Source organism: Sinocyclocheilus rhinocerous, unplaced genomic scaffold (assembly GCF_001515625.1).
Source record: "Sinocyclocheilus rhinocerous isolate Xijiao unplaced genomic scaffold, SAMN03320098_v1.1 scaffold716, whole genome shotgun sequence".
Taxonomy (NCBI): Eukaryota; Metazoa; Chordata; class Actinopteri; order Cypriniformes; family Cyprinidae; genus Sinocyclocheilus; species Sinocyclocheilus rhinocerous.
In genome coordinates, this window is record NW_015647020.1 from 255947 (window position 1) to 276898 (window position 20952).

At 39.9% G+C, this 20952-nt stretch overlaps 1 protein-coding gene across 2 annotated transcripts in view; it reads left to right on the forward strand.

The window, feature by feature from the left end:
- LOC107708288 (transforming growth factor beta-1-induced transcript 1 protein) overlaps positions 1 to 20952 on the forward strand; it is an 82254-nt gene that overhangs the window by 17766 nt on the left and 43536 nt on the right. For both annotated transcript variants that reach the window (XM_016512474.1, XM_016512475.1), the window contains 6 exons: positions 8129 to 8265; positions 8755 to 8827; positions 9133 to 9217; positions 9607 to 9789; positions 10229 to 10402; positions 13473 to 13554. In XM_016512474.1, coding sequence (XP_016367960.1) covers positions 8129 to 8265; positions 8755 to 8827; positions 9133 to 9217; positions 9607 to 9789; positions 10229 to 10402; positions 13473 to 13554 — 734 coding nt within the window. The remainder of the gene's footprint in view (positions 1 to 8128; positions 8266 to 8754; positions 8828 to 9132; positions 9218 to 9606; positions 9790 to 10228; positions 10403 to 13472; positions 13555 to 20952) is intronic.

Below are 20952 nucleotides of genomic sequence, written 5' to 3' on the forward strand. Positions count from 1 at the left end.
TATATATATATATATATATATATATAAAACAGTAAATATGAACAAGCCTATAATAAACTTAAATCTGTAAAACTTTAAAAAAAACTTAAAAAATAAATAAATATATACAGTATATATATATATATATATACACATCAAGATCTGGCATAACTAAGTCAAAAAACTTATCTCATTTTATGTGATTTCTTGCATTGCACATGCAGAAGAGAGGACCAAATCTGAAACTCTGATACAAGTTTAAATATGTTAACAACTAGTTGTTTAGTTCGGTTATTTACACATTGCATAGAATTTCTGTAAATACGGTTGTAACTACCTGAATTTTCGGGAGTTAATTCGTTGTAGAATGAATTTCACTCATGTAAATTACTAAACTATGTATGTACAGAACAGGATTAAACACAAAAAGGTGAAATGACAACAAAATTTAGCTGCAGTGTGTACATGGCCTTTGGTGGCTGTAATATTACTTTGGTCAAAAATAGCGGATACCAAACGTGAGATGGCAAAACTTTGCTATTGTTACATTGGTATCAGTCATACCAATACTGAGAATGAGTTATGTTCCGTACACACACACACACACACACTCACAAAATTTTGAGGATTCAATCACATATTAAATGAGGTTGTTACTCCTCAAACTTTACAGTAGGTGCGTTTTCATGGAGCACTGTATTCTGATCACAATCGGTTTAAAAGTCCAATAAACTTGGGATAAACATTTTCTAATCTGTTCGACAGGACATGTAAACTCTTGATCGAATTGAAAGCTGAAACTGGAAAGTTTTGCGCATGTGCACACAATGACATATGACGCATGGGACGAGCTGATGTTGTTGTTGAATATAATAAATGACTGTCGTGCCAATTTGTCTTGTGAAGTGGTGCAGGTCAACGCTGTCCCACAAGTGCTTGCTTCGTACTATCATCTGCATGCATCTTGTTTTGGGTGCAGGAATGGGCATTTTTACTGCTTGATCAATATTAGCACCATTGCACAAAGCTTTGTGTGCTTATCGTCTCCTAATTGACTATATACACGGTTACTTCCTGGTTTTAGATAAGCCAGCTCAGTCATTTCCGGTCAACTGTCAAAATCAACTCTGCTATAAGGGGAGCGCCCTTTGCTTGGTTTCTCTAATTCATTCAAAATTTGAAGAAAAGTTTTGTTTGTCTAAGAGGACCAAACGTCCATGTATACAGTTTCAAGAATGACAAATGCGAGTGTAAAAAATTAAGTTAATGAATCCTCTAAATCATGCCGTGAGTCATTGCTATGATTGACAGTGATAACTGTAGCAATGGACAGAACAAATCTAACAAACCGATGTCAAAAATAGCCTGTGGATTAAGTGATTCAAATTAAATTCTGAGTAATAAAACTATAGCAGCAACAAGTCTGTTGGCTGAATATATTTAGCAGCTTCTACAGTTAACAATAATATTTATTGTAAAAATAATATATATTTTTTTACATTAAATCTATAAATATTTCAAAACAATGAATGCATTATTATTTAATTGTTATACCATTAATAATGAACTTATTTAATTTGTAGTTAACGAGTTAAGTATTTAAATAATTAACCCTTCTCGGCTGTTGGTGTCTGGGCTTATGCTATTTTTTTAAATGACATGAGATTTTGTGATTTCCTGCACTTGCTATACTTTATACTTAAGTAAAGTAAAACTGCTAAAAAAATTTTTTTTAGAATAGTCATTTTAATAAATCCAGAATCAAGACATGAAAGGAAAAAAAAACACTAGGGAGTTGAAATTGTAAGTGAACTAATGAGTGATCCTCTGCTGCCATTTACTGGTTATAATGGTAATTTAATGTCATTTTCATCTTAATAGTCTTTAGGTGTGTTCGACTTGGAGCGGCGCTGCGCAGACCGATCGGTGTATGACTTCAAAGTACCGCGAGAGTGATTCGAAAGCATAAGGAGACGTCTGCTCTCTAATCGCTCTCGCTGTATTTTGATGTCATACACCAATCGATCTGCTTCTAGTCGAACACACCTTTTGTTTTCCGCCAAGGAGACACATTTTTGGCACATTTTTCATGTCATCTTCATGAATGAAAAGTGAATCTTTAAAGTGAATTTTACTGCACAGCTGTGGAGTTGAGAAATAATAAATGCTTTAAAATATTATAAGTGTTTAAAAAAATTGTTCATGGCTATGAAGGTAATTTATCATAATAATATTATCAAAAATAGCATTATGATGTTGTTTACGAGATCGCATTGCTAGCTAGCTAACGTTAGCCTAAACAGTAGGCAGTGTTGTCACGGTACCAAAATTTCAGTATTCGTACCAATACCAGTGAAAATCCACGGTTCTCGGAAACAATTTCGGTACCAAAGCAAAACACAAAAACATGCTAATTAAAAAATTTGACTATACATTAATTTAATCCAAACTGTGTACATATTTAATTTTAAAGGGCTTTTAAAACCTCCTAGAGTTATTCAGCGAAGATAACAACTAAGTTAGCTAAAAAAAAAAAAAAAAGCCCAGAACTGCTTTTCTGATTGATATGACACAAACAATGTTAACCATTTGTACATTCTCTAACACGCATATTTTAGATTCACAATTCATTTAAAAGCCTCTGGTGTGTAAAAATAGTAAATGTCATCATGTCCTACTGTTTTTTTTTAAGTTATAGGAGCATTAAATAGTTAATAAAGAAACTTCATTCTAATGCTCATTGTATTAGCGTTAGCCACGCTCATGCTAACGATTAACTACTCTAATAACAGCAATGTTCATTTCAATCCGACATTCAAATTAAAATATTGAATAATATTCATAACAGAAGCGGTGTTTCCCACAGACTTGCACTTTATTTGTGGAGGCATATATATGCAAATTCATTCTCTGCCAGCAGGAGGCGCTTGTAGAGCGGGAGAGATAGAGGTTTCCCCGGTAACGACTGTAATCAAATAAGCGCTGCGCTCACAAACTGCTCAGGCATTACAGGCAAGATTAAATGAAAATGACATCCATAATTTTGACCTTCAGAAATACAATGATATAAAAACACCAGCACCGGGTTTCGACTTCGACACGTGTGGGCCGCCACAAATAAATCAATGTATGGGAAACACAAATATTAAAAATTAAAACGAAACTTACCTGCTTGAAATCTTTCATTTGATCCGGGTGTCTGTCTTTAAAGTGTTTTGTTAGTTTGATGTGTTTCCTCAAGTACCGGGTCTTTTGACAGCACTAACAGTAGGTAGTGTTTAGTTGTCTTAATTTAAATGTACAATTAGGCTACGTGTCTAGGTGCTCTCCTGGGATTACCAGGCTCAGCATATAAAATTATACATTGTAAAATGTTGTTAAATAACACAAAACTATATGTTAATGCCGCTATCATTATTTACTGTGTTGCAATTATTTTGTTTCTCAGTTTCTGACAAGAACAAGTTTTATGTGAGGGTCTCAGAGTCTCTATTTTTTTTGTGCTGTTTTTTTTTCCCTCCAAAACTTCAACATTTAGATACAACTGTGGATGACAGCATAAATAGTATAAACAACAGGAAGACAATAAAGAATATATATATATATATACACCACTCGACGAACAGGTTCCACTTCAAGGCGTCTCGTAGACGGTGCTCTCATCAAAGTGATGGTGTCAACTACCTCTTGGGGTAGGTCACCTAGAGCGTCCGCGTCCCATCCAGGGACCAGACATGAAGTTTCCAGAGGTCTGGACGCGGGTGCCACAGGGTGCCCCGTCTCTGAGTCAGTAGAACCTTCCTCAGAAGGGCTGTCTCGAGGATCATTAGTTCGGGGAACCAGGTCCGAGTGGGCCAATACAGCGCCACAAGCAGGATCTGCTCCTCGTGCTCCCTGACCTTGCACAGCATCTGTGCGAGAGGGTTCACTGGGGGAAACACATACTTGCGCAGGCCCCGCGGCCTGCTGTGTGCCAGGGCATCCGTGTCAGGGAGTAGAACAATGGGCAGTGAGAGGTTTCTGTAGAGGCAAACAGGTCTACCTGAGCGGCTCTGAAACGTCCCCAAATCAGCTGGACCGTCCGGGGAAGGAGTCGCCACTCTCCCGGGAGCGTAGCTCGAGACAGCTCGTCGGCTGTACGGTTGAGCAGGCCCGGAATGTGAATGGCACGAAGATAAGCACCCTTTGAGACGGTCCAAGGCAAGGTGCACTACTAACAACTCTAAGCAATTGATATGCCAGTGCAGATGGGGGCCCATCCAAACCCCCGAAACTGCGTGCCCGTTGTACATTGACCCCCAGCATGGCAGGTGGAGGCATCCGTGTAAACCACAGCATGCTTGGAGACCTGTTCTAGGGGCACTCCTGCCCGAAAGGGACGTAAGATCTGACCACGGGGTGAAGGTTTGGTGACAGGCCGGTGTAACTTGGACCCGGTGAGTGCCGCGCTGCCACACCCACCTCGGGACTTGGCCATGAAGCCAGTGCTGAAGCGGTCTCGTATGCAATAGCCCTAGTGGTGTAAGTGTCGCTGCAGCTGCCATATGCCCCAGGAGCCTCTGAAATTGTTTCAGTGGTCTCCGCGACTTTCGTGAAGACACGGGGAGACAGGGACAGCCAGAAGGGCAGGGCCTTGTACTGGTATGCCCGTCCTTAGAACGCAAACCGCAGAAGTGGTCTGTGGCGCAGAAGGATCGACACATGAAAGTACGCATCTTTCAGGTCGATCGCTGCAACCCAATCTCGGGGTCGGACACACCCGAAGATGCGTTTCTGCGTCAACATCTTGAACGGTAACGTGGGGCAGCGAGGTGGAACGCAGGGACGCAGCGAGGTGGAACGCAGGGACCCAACTCGGGCGGCTTGCGAGTGGACCGGAGAGGGGTCTGAGTATGCGGTGCAACGCTTACCTGGTTCCACAGGTTGGCAGAGGGTGCCTGAGTAGGGCCTTTGTTGACGCTCTCGAACCACCCGCTGCTGCTGGCTGGCGAAGGAGGAGGATGAGAGAGGTCCGGTGTTGGGCCGTCCGCGACTCTCCGTGCCCTCCTGGGACCCAGAGATAGAGAAAACCTCTCTCTTGTCGAGATTTTCCAGATTCTCCACCCAGCCCTCCTCCGGGGGAGGTGCCTTCACTATCCCCCAAAGAGCAGCTTCCTCCCTCTCTGGGTCACCCGTCCCGGGGCCTCTTGCTCTTTCGCTCACCGCCAGGTTTGACGGGGGCCTGGATGGGTGGGGCGGCCTGCCTACGCCCAGCTCCATAGCGCCGCTTGCTGGAGGCTGCTGCGGATGCGGCGCGGGAGCAGGGGCAGACGCAGGGAGCCGCCCTCGGCAACGAGCAGGCTGGGGCGCTGTGGCCGGTGGACGGGTGGAGGCTGCAGCTGCCCACCGAGGCAGGGTGTGACGACCCGCCTCAGTCTGCTTCTGTGCAGCCGAGAGCTAACTGTAATCTAACTGTACCATCTGACTTTCCCACTAATAAACACGGGGAAGCCCAATCAGAGGACAAAGGTATCGCAATATTGTGATCCTGCATATACTTGATTTCTTTCTCCATTAATTCCCATTTTTCAGGTGCAACACGGTAAAAACGCTGTTTGATAGGCTTTGCGTCCCCCACATCAATATGATGCTGCACCCAGTCAGTACGCGAAGGCGCATCTCCAAACAATTCAGTAAATCTACGTAACAACTGACATAACTCCTGACATCTTTCATGAGACAAATAACGGAAAATAAGTTCTAAGTTCTGCAAGGATTCAGAATTTTTTTAAGCGGCCGCGGAACACACAATCATCAGGTGAAATGGTCTCCTCTTCCTCCCCCACTAAACTCACCTTACCCCCACCAACAGATACGGAAGAAAGTACTGAATGCACAGATGTCCGATTCGTTACAGATTTAGTCTAATTTTCATAGTATGGTTTTAATAAGTTTACATGGTACCGTTTAACTGACTTTTTCTGTGATGAAGTTATAACTTCATAATTTTCATCACTCAACTTGCATTGCACAACAAATGGGCCATCAAATTTGGCTTCGAAAGGAGAAGATACTATTGGCCGGAGTACCAGAACTTGATCTCCTGGTTCAAAAACTCGATGTTCGACTGTATGGTCATACAATCGCTTCATATTTTGTTGGTGTTTTTCAAGGTTTACTTTTGCGAGTTCTCTTGCCTGAATGAGTCGGTTCTTGCACCCCAAAACATATGATGCCAAATTTTTCGGAGGCTCCGCAACTTAACCAGCCTCTTGAAAAACAGACAATAGACCACGAACTTTAATGCCAAAGACTAAATCATTAGGACTAAAACCCGTACTTTCCTGTACTACTTTGCGAGCGGCTAACATCTGTTGAACTAACTGCACACAATATGCTCGAAGCAGCGATTTTAAGGACTGATGAAGTCTCTCCAACACACCCTGACTTTGTGCGTGGTATGCAGTAGATTGATTATGCTTAATGTGCAGCGGTTTCAGAACCTGCTGAAAAAGATAAGTCAGGTTTGAACCTTGGTCACTTTGGATGGTTTTTGGAATTCCAAATACAGATATAAATCGAGTTAACGCTCTCACAATACAACGCGATGTAATACTACATAATGGATATGCTGCCGGAAAACGCATGTTCAAACACATCACGGTAAACAAATAATTGCTTCCCGACTTCGAACGAGGAAGTGGCCCGACACAATCAACAATGAGATGTTCAAAAGGAATTGGTTTCAGAGGTGCAGGTTTCAACACAACACTGGTTAGCTGGCAGGTCTTACATTTTTTGATATAAATAGAGAGGTCTCGTTTTAGACACAGCCAAAAAAAAAAATATCGCAGCAAGCAATCATAAGTCTTACGCATGCCCTGATGACCTGATTGATCATGTGCAAATTTGATCACTGTATGTCGAAACTTAACAGGAACGACCACCTGGAAGACAGGATTCCCAACCAAGTCACCTTTGTGAGGAATCCATTTCCTCAGTAACACTCCATCACTGACAAAATATTCACGAGCAAGGTTACCGATTTCTGCAGGAATGACAGCATGCACATCAACAAAAACGTATTTGTGCGTCAATACAAAGTCATCGGCTAACGTCGCCGCTTCCTCAGGAGTTTCAACATTGTGCTCATTGATATATATGGCGACACGACTCGGAACAGAGTTTTTAAATTGTTCTAGAACCATCAAATGACTTAAATCTTCAAATGTCTTAATGTCTAGTGCTGTACACCAACGATTAAAGTTTCTCCTCAAATCTCTGACAAATTCTAAATGAGTTTGTACCTCTTCTTTTTTCTGCAAACGAAAACGCTGTCTGTATGCTTCTGGTACGCATTCATATGCCTTTAAAATTACAGATTTAACTTTATCATAATCTCTAGAGTCATCGACCAACATTGAAGAGAAAACTACTTGTGCTTTCCCGGTTAAAATGCCAGCAGCCATGTCACCCTGTAGCCCAAGACTGGTTGCCCACTGAAGCTAAGCAGGGCTGAGCCTGGTCAGTTAAAAAGACATACCTTGTTCCTCACCAGAATTCGATAGCCTACCCTCCTTCATAAGGTTAAGTTTGAGGGCTTCTACTTCAAGTCTTGCTTTTTCCAACTCCAGCTTACCTTCTTCAGAACGCTGTTTTAGGCCTTGTACTCTTCTAGGTTCAAAAAACTATCGTCCATAAAATGTGTTGCACAAATTCGAACATCTGGGTTGTGCTGTTCTCAGGGTTGGGCAAAGATACATCAAAATGTATTTTAAAATAAAATACCAAATACCGAAAGGAAAACTTGAAATCGAATAGTTTGAAATTTAAAAGAATAGTTCATCCCCCCAAAACCAGTATTTATTTTTTCCATTAACAACAACAAAAATGTTTAGCAAAATGTTTGTTCTACTGTTTACCATACAAAGTAAATGGGGTCTGGGGCTGTCAAGCTCCATAGAGGACAGAAAAGTACCATAAAGGATCCTAAAAGTATCATGATCTGTATTCCTTCTGAAAGTCTTCTGAAACTGTACAATAGCTTTGGATGTCATTTAAAATCAAAGATGATCATTTTCATTTAGAACTAACTCTTGGAATACATGTTGAGATTTTGAGTGTTGCGGTAAGTCCATAGTGATTGTTTTGTAACTTTTTATTTCCTCAGTACAGTATGTAAACCACGATTCCCACGTACGGCAGACCCTCCTCCTGCTTTCTCCTCCTCCTCAGTTCTGGGTGGAGGGCTGAGTGAACTTGATCACTTACTACAGGAGCTTAATGCCACACAGTTCAACATCACAGGTGAGTGCTGACTTCTTAGTAGCTTACAAAGTACTTTACTGTGTGTGTGCAAGGACAGAATATGACCTGAATATGATAAACCCCTGGCAGTCGTTGGCTCAGTCCATAATCTGTCCTTGTCTGTCAGAATGGAATACCTACTATTTACAAAAACAACAACAAATATGCATGCAGCATGTATACTGTGCACAGTCACCAAATGATCTGGGAATTCCACATAACTGGTTTATATTTGCTAAAATGTGCCATATACAACCAGAGCATAGTGTATGGAACACTGTGTGCCATGCACCACTTGTACTTGACTGATTTTCCAGACTGTCAAAAGTAAATAACTTTTACACAAAATTAGAATAAAATGAAAACTGATCAGTTACAATAGTAGGCAGTATCTGGTATATAGTCAGCAGTATGCAGTAAGCAGTGCCCTAGAGTTTCATTTAAAAAAAGAACTCCTCTGATGCATAATTTTTCCTTTGTCTTTGTTAGATGAGATTTTGGCACAATTCCCCAGCACCAAAAAAGATGATCAGTTTTCAAAGTCTGGTCCATCCTCTACTGGGTTAGTGCACTGATATATATTGCGATGTTTATTCATCTGTATACTCATTTTCCTACATATGCTCATTCCACATGCCTTATAATAGATAAGAGATTACATACCATGTACTAATTAAATAATAGTATCATTACTGACTGATAACATATCCCTGCAGATCTTCATTTAAATAAATGGCTTTATTTGTAGTAATGACAACACATAATGGAGGAAAGTCAAACTCACAAATATCAAATTAATATGGGTGTACAGTTTATATAATTGTATTAATGATTGTCAGACAGTAATAATTTTTTTTCTGTTTCTAGCTCAGCGAAACCCTCAGCTACATCTGCTACTTTAGAGCTGGACAAACTAATGGCGTCTCTATCAGACTTCAGAGTCCAAAGCACAGTATGTTTGATACATACTTTTATGCAGTTGCTGAACTAGTGTCACCAGATTGAAATGCAAAATTAATAACTGTTTTTAAACTGGTTTCCCAAACACTAAAACACTAAACACTAAAACAGATTTGGTGACAATGTTGGTAACAATGTAACAATGTTCAGAAGTTGATAGGACCAAACAAACAGTGCATTGTTGTGCGTCAAGTCAGTCAAGTCTATAGCGCTTTATACAATACAGCGCGTCTCAGTCATAATAGTAGTACCTACTATTGGTTTACTGATAGTTGACTCTGCATATTGAACTGGGTTAGGAGAGAGTTTATTAACATTTCACTTTTAATGAATAAAATATTAGTATTTTTGTGTAGCTGTTGAGTTATTTGTTTGTATCAGCCAGCAGCACCTGTTGGTCCTGTGGCATCTTCATCACAACAAACAGCTTCTCCACCCTCTGCATCCTCTGGAGGCTCATTGGACAGCATGTTGGGTCTTCTCCAATCAGATCTGAGCAGGCAGGGAGTGCCTACCTCCTCTAAGGGAAACTGTTCCGCCTGTCAGAAACCAGTTGTAGGACAGGTAAAATTCTTTAATAAATCCTGAATTTAACTTGTAGCCAGTAGTTTAATTAGTCATCAATAGCCATGCATTTCTTATTTTTATGTTTTCTGTGGTTTTTGTATTGGAAGTACAATAGAAGTACTGTTTACAAAGGTCAGTAAGTAAAAGTATCATTAATTGTCTTCACAGAAAACCAGATTTTTAGCGATATATAACCCTATGAAGACAGACCTAACATCTTTGGTTGTTAAGTTTAATCACTTACATTTAATTTCATTGAAGTAAACTAAATTACTACCACAACCAGGTTTCAAATACATTGTTTTAAATCCTAGTTTGTAATGTTGCTTCATCTTAGAACTCTTTGTTGATTTTTTTTTTTTTATCATTTAAAGGATTCTGGTTTCAAAAGTGATAGTGACTTTAGAAATTTAGATCTTGTTCCCCTGTCTCTTAGGTTGTAACAGCTCTGGGACGGGTTTGGCATCCAGAGCACTTTGTTTGCTCTGAGTGTGAGTGTGAGCTTGGCAATTGTAATTTCTTTGAGAAAGATGGTCGACCATACTGTGAGCCTGACTACTTCACCCTGTACTCACCTCACTGTGCACAATGCAACAAGCCCATACTCAATGTAGGTATCTGTACATTTATGTGTCCTATTCAAAAACTCACAGCTGTACTGAAGCTGAATGAAGATGATAGTCTATGACATGAATAAACAAAGTTCTAGAGGACCATGCTCATTTACTATGAAAAATCACAGTGTTAGAGTAAGCATCTATAAACCTCTGCTTACCTCACTTCTGCAACAACTTTTAGGCAGCCCAATTCCTCCTCCATTCCAACTCTTCCTTAAATTTATTTATTATAACTTTTATTTAAAGTAAGTTGAGGGAGGTAAAAATACTTCTAAAGCATTCATTAAACTTAATTTCAACATTTACTAATACATTATTTGAAATCAAATGTTGTAGCCTATCTGTTAACATTAGTTAATGCACTATGAACTAACATGAACATTAAAATTGTATTAAAATTGTATTTTATTAAACTTATATTAAATTTATTAACTAACATTAAGTTTAATAAATGCTGCTAAAATATATTGCTTATTATTAGTTCATGTTAGTTGATGCATTAACTAATGTTAACAAACGAGACCTTATTGTAAAATGTTACTTTTTTCTTTGTTGATAATGTTCTTTCATGCTGCTGTTGTCAAGTCTAACTATATGGGACCATGCACTGTACATACATCCCAGATGTGAAACCTTTAAAACAAAGCTTCAAAATGAATTATAGGAGTCTAGACTTTGAACTTCAGCCAATCTAATCATATTATCGCCAAATGACTAGAGCAGTGGTTTTAAAATCTTAATCCTGGGGACCCACAGCACTGCAGATTGTCCATGTCTCACTTCTTTAACACACTTGCGTCAAATCATCAATCAGCTTGTTAACAGAGAGTTCCATGAACTGAACTGTGTGCATGTGCCAGATAAAAGAGACCTACAAAATGAGCAGTGGTGTGGGATCCCACAGAAAAAGACAAAAAAATGATCAAAATGAACTTTAGTGTGTGCTGAGCCCTTCTTATATGACACAATATGAGCACTATGGGACCCCAGGTCCTTAATGCAGTGTTTCCCAACCTTGTTTCTGGAGGTACATCAACACCAGTCAAGTCAAGTCAACTTTGTTTCTATAAGACTTTATACAATACAGATTGTGTCAAAGCAGCTTCACAGAGAAAATCGTGGAAAAAAGCAGGAACAATTATGGAAACTCAACTATGGAGACAATTCAGAATCTGCTATAAAGCAGCTCTAAAAGACAATAGTGCCATAATTTAGCTCAGGTCAGAATAACAGTCTTGTTTCAGTTCAGATCAGTAATAGTGTGAAGTTAATAAATTTGAAACAAGCTACAATTCAGCTACAAGCAGTTCTACCTAAGGCAGCAATGTCATTATTTAGCTTGAGTCAGTTCAGTGTTGATGTTGCAAAATGCTATTAAGTTGTAAAGCAGGGGTCCGTTCTTCGTATGTGGATTACCATGGATTAGCTGGATTTTATTGTTGGCAATTTGACATGATCCAGGATTGTTAGGTTCTTCGAAGCTCATCCTGGAGTTGCTGTCATAGCAACAGGTCCTTTAGCTCAAATCTGCTCAGGAGCAGGCTTATTTCAAGTAAACAGGATTAGATTGCATAATTTTAAGTGAAGGTGATACTGAAAGTGTATCCCAGCCACTGCTATTTTCTTACAACCTTATTAAACCAAAAATTATTTTGAAAATAATTAAAATAAACACAACCAGTTTTACTCATTGAGAGATTTATCCGTGAAGGAATAATTATCTCATAATTTTGTTGCACACACATAGTTTGTCTGAGCCATGCATTAATTTAAACGGTGAGCTTTTATGCGGGTGGCTTTAATGCATCGCAGGAGATGCGGACTCACTTCTCAAATCTCAAATTGCTTTTATGATGCATAATTAATTTAAACACAGTTAGTTATGTCTTAAGATGGATCGTATGAATTAAGAAACTTTAATGCTGTCACATGTAACAAATCTGCTTCAAAATTAAATTACTTGCTAATTGCAATACCCTTCTTGACACTGAAAAATGCAAAGCCTGTACAAATTTTTATGTCATTTTGCTGGCTAGGCTGTTTCCTTGATTTTAATTATATGATGTCATAACGTTGCTGTCTTGCCGTCAGCCAATTGCTGCATTGCTGATCATGTTTTCGAGTATCGAAATATCTGCCCTTTCCAATGAACATGACAACACAAAGTAATTTACGACAACTTAATCCAGATTTTTTTTAATCAAATCCGCTAACTTGTTTGAAGAACCAAATTAGCCAGAGATCATTTACCAGGATTAAAAGATCTGGCATCTGTCAAATTATCTCAGGTGTATTAAGCGAGGTACGAAGAATGGACCCCAGCTGTACAGAAGACGATAGTGCCATCATCCAGCTTAATTCAGTTCAAGTGTCGTTCTCATTCTATGATTTTTGGGTGTCTCACTTATCTGACTCATCCATTTCTGGTCTTGGAGAATCTACTAACGATCTGATGAGTTGAATCAGGTGTGTTTAATTAGGAAGAGTTTGAAAATGTGTACTGTTGGTATACCTTACATGAACAGGGTTGGTAAACTCTGCCGTAATGCATAGAGCACATGCTGACCACTAGGGCACCTCCGCACACAGAACAAGATAGGATCCAGAAAACATTTTTTGTTGTTGTTGTTTTTTTGGTCTTATATTAATGTTTTCTAACTTTTTGAAGCCAAATTGCCCATATCACTTAAAAAAAAGGGTCTGTTAGGTCCCCCAAGACGTATAACCAGGGGCCTCGCAGGATCATGATCCAGTCCTGACAATATATATCAATGTTTTTCATGTGATTATATGAGAAAGACAGATGATCAGCTGATCTTAATGAGATCTTACATTTGTATCCCCCAAATTGTGCTCAAAACGGCACATCTAGCCATAATACTTAAACATCTTAATAGAAAAGTATTACAGATGTTTTTCTCATACAATAGTTGTTTTGCCAAAATTCTCCCTAAATATGTAATTTGAAGTTGTTCATCTTTGTTTGTAACCCAGTATCAACTCCCATAGCTTTATACTGTATATTATCTGGCCCTAATCTGGCTTTATTATGTTCTCCTTCAGAAAATGGTGACTGCGCTGGATAAAAACTGGCATCCAGAATGCTTTAGCTGTGTGAAATGCAGCTCAACATTTGGAGATGAAGGTATGGGGTGATGAAGGAAACTGATTTCAGGGCCATATCTGAGATCAACTGAGCAATGAATGAATTAATTGAGATATCAGTAAATCAATCAATTATCATTTGGATAAATAGATAATAGTTATTCAAGATAATTCATGAATTTGGAAAAAAAGAGTCCTAACAAATTAAGGATTCATTATGTTATTTTAATAGTGTTTTTTATTAGATTATTTCTCTTTTATCGATCCATCAAGATCCTACGAATGCCTCCACTAATGATTCTTGGTAAATATGAGCAAAGAAGGCTATGAATGGTTACTGTGTGATATTGTTTTGATCTTTTGTTCAAAAAATGTACACACACAGAACTCTCAAACACTATATATATATAAACTGGAAAACTGTGGGGTGAACTGAAGAGCAGAGTCTGTATTAAGGAATGGTGTCAGATCCCTTGCCATGTATTCTCCAACCTCATTAGGCATGACAGGAGAACCCCACAGACCCCACAGAGAGTTTTTCTGTGGGATTCAAGTCAGGGGACTGGGATAGCTATGGCAGGACCTTGATTTTGTGGTTAGTAAAACATTTTTGTGTGGATTTGTTGTATGTTTTGGATCATTGTCCTGCTGGTAGATCCAATCACGACCTTATAAGATTTCTAGTAGAGGCAGTCAGGTTTTGATTTTTATCTTTTGGTATTTGATGAAACACATCTGTTCAATCTTTATTTGACCCTCTAACTCTAGCACTATATTGTTGCTCTTTTGTTAGTTTTGATTGCTTCTATTGTCCTCATTTGTAAGTCGCTTTGGATAAAAGCGTCTGCTAAATGATTAAATGTAAATGTAATGTAAATTTGATAGAATCCACAGCTCCTTGTATCTGAACAAGATGTCCAGATGGCCTTTGGCAGAAAATAGACCCTCAACATTAAAGATCCCACAATATATTTAACCTTGGGCATGGGGTCCTTTTTTTTTATCTTAGTGTGCACCAAAATAATCTTGTGTTTGCTGCCAAAAAGCTCTTTTTTTCTCTCTTTTCATTTGACCATGGAAGCTGGGACCGTTTGATGTTTCAGTAGTGTCCTGCAACTAAATATACTTGGGGTTTTTTCTTTATACCCTCCCAACCAACTTATGGTGGTATTTTTATTGAGGCTTCTTGACTCATTCTGATTCACAACATCTCCAGTTGACTGGGACTTTTTGCTTTTGCTTTTGCTATTTTCTTATAGCTACTTCCCATTTTGTGGAGCTCAACAACTTTTGCCGCACATCAAAGCTATATTCCTTGGTAACTGACTACTTATGGCCTACTTGAAAAGTTGGCCATTAACTAGCTTAACTAGCTTAAGGTAAGCCAGTTTTCAATACTAGCTTCTTGAGGTAGTCTGTTGTTGCATACATTCTCTGTCACTGCTTGTGCACTGAGCTGGGATGGATGGGAAGCTGATAATTATAAGTGCTGTTTCTCACTGCTTTCTGTCTCCTAATTATACTATGAATGTGCTAACCTCACTGATAGTTATAAGTACTGCTTTTCACTGCTTTCTGTCTTCTACATTATGCCATGTGTGTGTAGGCAGCTGATTAGCCCCGTCACAACCAAGGGCTGCAGGGGTTCCCACTAGGTCTGCTAGTGAAGAAAAAAATCTTCTCTGTCTTGATGACGGCTTGCTGCTGTTGTGCCATGTTAACTCCGCTTATGCTGAGCACCCTCACCCTCTTTGTAAGTGCACTTAAGGACACATTAAGGGGGAAGTCGTGGCCTAATGGTTAGAGAGTCGGACTCGTAACCCAAAGGTTGCGGGTTCGAGTCTCGTACCGGCAGGGATTGTAGGTGGGGGGAGTGAATGTACAGCGCTCTCTCCCACCTTCAATACCACGACTGAGGTGCCCTTGAGCAAGGCACCGAACCCCAAACTGCTCCCCGGGCGCCGCAGCATAAATGGCTGCCCACTGCTCCGGGTGTGTGTTCACGGTGTGCGTGTGTTCACTGCTGTGTGTGTGCACTTTGGATGGGTTAAATGCAGAGCACAAATTCCGAGTATGGGTCACCATACTTGGCCACATGTCACGTCACTAATCACTAACTAACTAAGTCACTAATTATAAAATAATAAAAACATGCAGTTCATGACCCCTTAACCATAGGCTTCAGCAAGTTATTAAGTGAACCTTGCCTTGATAATGGGCTAATTTTTACTGTTGCATTCAGTGGATAATATAGGAAAAACACTATTTTTTAATTTTACGTATCATCAGTCATCAAAGCTCAGTAAATATTGGTCACAGACATGGAGATTTACTTTACATTTCACCAAGCTGATAACTCACTAAATATTCCGACAGATCATGTGTTCAGGCTATTTCAAGTCTTATTTTGACATAAAGTGGTTATATCTAAGTGTGACTTGTTTATTTTTTAAATTAATCTTCCCATTAATGCCATTATATTGTTCATTCAGACTGATTCGCGAATGGGGGAATGCGCACGAACACAAGAGACGGGATTTATGGCATGAACCCATCACAGCTGATCATAACCAGTCATATCTAATCAAATTTGCGATGGAGTGCACACTTTCCCCCATTCATTCTCAGTTACCCCACACCAAATTTACAGCACGCTTTAGGGTCTGTTAAAACTCAATGGGCTTAGGGGAGGCGAGAGAGACTCTGTGGACTCCTGCTGTAACTTTACCCGCTGACATTGCTTTGCTCTGACAGTGTTTCTTTAGAAAAATGCGGGATTTAACACTATATTTTATAATATTTGCATAGTTTTATTTTTGTACTACAAATTTTTTTTCTCATCCAATATTTTGAGTGAGTGAGTGAAGTGACATGTGGCCAAGTATGGTGACCCATACTCGGAATTTGTGCTCTGCATTTAACCCATCCAAGTGCACACACACAGTAGTGAACACACACCCGGAGCAGTGGGCAGCCATATTGCTGCGGCGCCCGGGGAGCAGTTGGGGGTTCGGTGCCTTGCTCAAGGGTCTCACCTCAGTCATGGTATTGAGGGTGGTGGCTGGTTATTCACTCCCCCCACCGACAATTCCTGACGGACCTGAGACTGGAACCTGCAACCTTCGGGTTATAAGTCCAACTCTCTAACCATTAGGCCACGACTGCCCCACTGCCTCCACGAAGGAAACACCCCGGTGGTATCCTATTTCATGGATTTACATACTATACACTCTACAATCTTATACACTCTATATACTAAACCTTTTTAATAGTTTGTTTTCATTAATAATAATAATAATAATAATAATAATTTAATTATATATTTTTTCTCTATCTGCCTGGTCTTATAATATCTTGTAGCCTCTATTAGGTCTTTGCCTTAAAAAAGGCAAGTCAATTAAGTCAAGTGTCAATTAGGTCCTTTTATTTTTAATTGACATGGGAAATTTTAGAAAAAAATGACTTATTAGCTGAATACATCAAGAAATAAAACACAAAATCGAAAAATAAAATAGATGCAATGAAGATGATGCAATCAATATCCAATCAAGATCAATCAAGGCCATCATTATGTGTGTGTTTTGAGTGGCAGTTTCTGCAGATGATCGGGGTTATGTGTAATGTGACAGCATCTGCAATACACTGAGTTTTGAGGTACAAATAGCCTTTTCCATTTGTTTAAAAACATTTGGGACATTCCATGTCAACTCTACCAAAGACCCCCAGTTCAAATTTTAGATTTTGTTATTATTTTATCTGGTGAAAGTAATATGTAAATGAAAGAGAAAGCCAAAATATTAAATGCCTTGGATGCATATTTACCGAATAATCCACTATTTTGTAGAGGGGGTCAAAATGGCAATTTCCACCTGAGATTTTGAGCCAAATTACAGGGGGATAAAATGACTTTAGAAAGATGGCAACATCATTACATCATGTTATTTTTACACAAGTGATTGGTAAAATCTGTTGACTTCAGCAATCTTTGTTGCATTATATGCCAATGGTGATGTTAAAAAATGGGAAAAATAACTTTTTTCCCCTGAAGTTTGCATGCCTGTGTCTCAAGAAGTATTAAAAATCTTAATATCCTTTGATATTTTAGGTCATAACAAAATGTATTTTGGTATCTTAACTTTTAAGGCCCAACATGGTTAATTTCCAGAGATATAAGGATTGCAATATGGCTACAAGAGTAAAATGTTACATTTTACACACTTTCAGTGGTCAAAAACCAAATGTGGGTCACTTTGCATACAGATGATACTTCTTTTAATTTAAAGAGAAATGTCTGAAGAAAAAATTATGTTGAAAATAGAAACGTGTCTTGTTTCAATCAAAACAATTGCAAAAAACATACCTGTCAAAGTGCCATAAATATTCCTTTTCCAACAATTGCATGCCTGTACCTCTCTAGAAAGATCTCAGTATGATTTTAGATTCTGGTTCTTAAACTTTGATTTTGGAATCTTAATTTTCAAGGCCCTATATGGGCAACTGCATAGCAACCTCCCAGTACACCCAGCAACTGCCTAGCAACATCCTAGCAACCACATGGCAACACCTTAGCAACTGCATAACCAAGAGAACACCGTAGCAACCGCAAAACAACACTCTAGCAACCACCTAGAACAACCTTGCAACAACCTAGCTACCGCCTAGAAACACCCTAGCAACTGTCCTCTCAGAACTCCTTAGAAACCACCTAGCAACCACCCATAACACCCTATCAACCACACAGGACTATCCAGAACACCCTAGCAAACACATAGCAACAACTTTGCAAATGCATAGCAACCAGAAGAACACCCTGGAAACTGCATAGCAACCACCCAGAACACCATAGCAACTGCATAGCAACACCCTAGCAACCACCCAGAACAACCTAGCTACTGCACAGTGATTTATTAGTTTATGAAAAAATACAGAGGCCCATCTCTTTTTTTCTGCATGTCATGTGCAGGAGTTATCTGTGCTGTTAAAATAAAAAAAGTAAGTAAGTAAATAAATAAATTACAAAGTATGTGCATGACATGCTGAAATGTATAGTAAAAATAAGAATAAAATAATTATTATTTATTGCAACGTTTCAACCATCAGGTCTTCGTGAGGCACAAATTACGTGAGTCGAACATCAGGTCTTCGTCAGGCACAAATTACGTGACTCACGTAATTTGTGCCTGACGAAGACCTGATGGTCGAAACATTGCAATAAATAATTCTTATGGAGCAATTATATCAGTGTGCGGACAATACGTATTTTTGCTATAGTTTCCCTTTTTTTGTCCTGCACCTGAGCCCTGTGTGGGTTTGTGGGATGTGCGCAACATTTTTATACTTTGGATGTTGAAATGTATGCCATTTTATTAGCAAATATTCTTCTTCACCATATCTCCATGCATGTTTACTGCACTTTAACATGTGCTCTTGCATGAGTTGACACTAAACGTTATCTGTCTCTATCTTGTGCAATTCTCAGAACTTGTGGTCCAATGTTGTATCCTGCCATCACTGATGACATCCACGTTTTTCTTGGACTTCCTCTTTTTGTGGTAACTTTTACTCTTCCGTGCAATGTTGACAATGTTGTTTTGTTGGCACTCCTGTTTTTATCCATACGAAGTACATGACCAAGCCACTGGTGTTGTCTTTCATGTACTTTTTACACGGTCATTTCTATCTGTTTGAGGGCCTTTCTTATGTCATTGTTTCTCATCTTGTCTATGATGCGAACGCCAAGTATTTTTCTAAGTGCTGCCATCTCGAATACAAGTAGTTGTTTCTTTTCAGCACCCCTAAGTGTCCATGCTTACAAGGCAATAGGGAGTATGAGGGATCTGTACAGTCTCATTTTGGTCTCATTCTTGATGTTTTTGTTTTTCCAGATATTGTCCAGATCGCTTATAACTTTCAAGGCCATGGCTGTTCTTATTCTGATGTCTGTAGAGCAGTCACAGTTTGCAGTCAGAGTCGTTCCAAGATATTTGAATCTTTCCACGTGCTGCAGTTCCTTCCCTCTGAGCAGCAGTCCTTCCTTTATTCTGTTTTTCACTATTTGCTCAGATTTTATACTTAGCAGCATCCACTCCGTTTTGGAGCCACTTATCTCACGCTCATACTTTGAGCTGACCTTGTTGACTCTGTCCAAAAGGACCTTAGCTTGTCTAAGTAGTTGTGTCAAGAGACCAATATCATTGGCAAAACGTAAGTTGTTAATTGTTCTGCCATTTACACATGCAGGGCCGTAGCTGGGGTTTGCGGGACCCTAGTGCAGGTTGTACCAGTGAGCCCTGTTTTAAATTGTTTAATTTGTATGTTCGTTCTATTTATTTGTGCTATTTACACAATGTTTAAGTTTTTTCAAGTTTGTAGGTGTCCAGGTACAGAAACCGAATAATCAAATGTAAAATAGCTCTGCATAGTCTTCACTGTAAAAATTAAATATACAGTCAAACCAAAATTTATTCAGACACCTTCAACATTTCTCACATTATCACGGTTTATTCGCTATAGTTTAGAAAAATGGTAATAAAATATGACAAGAACTCAGAATTAAACTGTGTCAGAACAAATTCATCTTGATAATGTCAGATAACTTTGATAGTGTTACGGATGTGTCCCAGGAAGGCAGATGAAGGCAAAGGGGTAATTCTAATAAACTGATTTAATAAATGTGAATTGCAAAAACACAAGAGACACACCACAAAACTTAAAGTAGAATGGACAAAGGCTAAGGGGAGAACTGAGAGTATTTGAAGGGGAGCAATCAAAAGAACTAATGAGTTCATTAATCAACAGGCAGTTCAGGCCTCCATGGCAGAGCCGGCAGCTCAGGAGGCCCTGGCGGAGCAGGCAGTTCAGGTTGCCATGGCGGAGCCGGCAGCTCAGGAGGCCATGGCGGAGTGGGCAGTTCAGGTTGCCATGGCGGAGCAGGAGACTCAGGAGGCCATGGCGGATCAGGGGACTCAGGAGACCATGGCGCTTGAGGGCGCTCTGGAGGAGCGGGCACTTGAGGGCGCTCTGGAGGAGCGGGCACTTGAGGGCACCCTGGAGGAACCGGCTCTGGGGGGTACTCTAGAGACGAAAGAGGGCTGGACGGGACCAGCGGAGGCGAAGGAGACGAAGGAGGCTCAGAGAAGCATGTTAGCGCAGGGGGGGGGCATCCTGGAGGCTGGTGCAGGACTGGAACAGTACGGAGACAAGGAGAGCCTCCAGGGTGGATCAAGGGAGCTCCGGGAGCCATGGCGTAGCAGGCAGTTCAGGCCCCCATGGCGGAGCCGGGTGCAGGACTGGAACAGGACGGAGACAAGGAGAGCCTCCAGGGCGGATCAGGGAGCTCCGGGAGCCATGGCGGAACAGGCAGTTCAGGCCTCCATGGCAGAGCCGGCAGCTCAGGAGGCCCTGGCGGAGCAGGCAGTTCAGGTTGCCATGGCGGAGC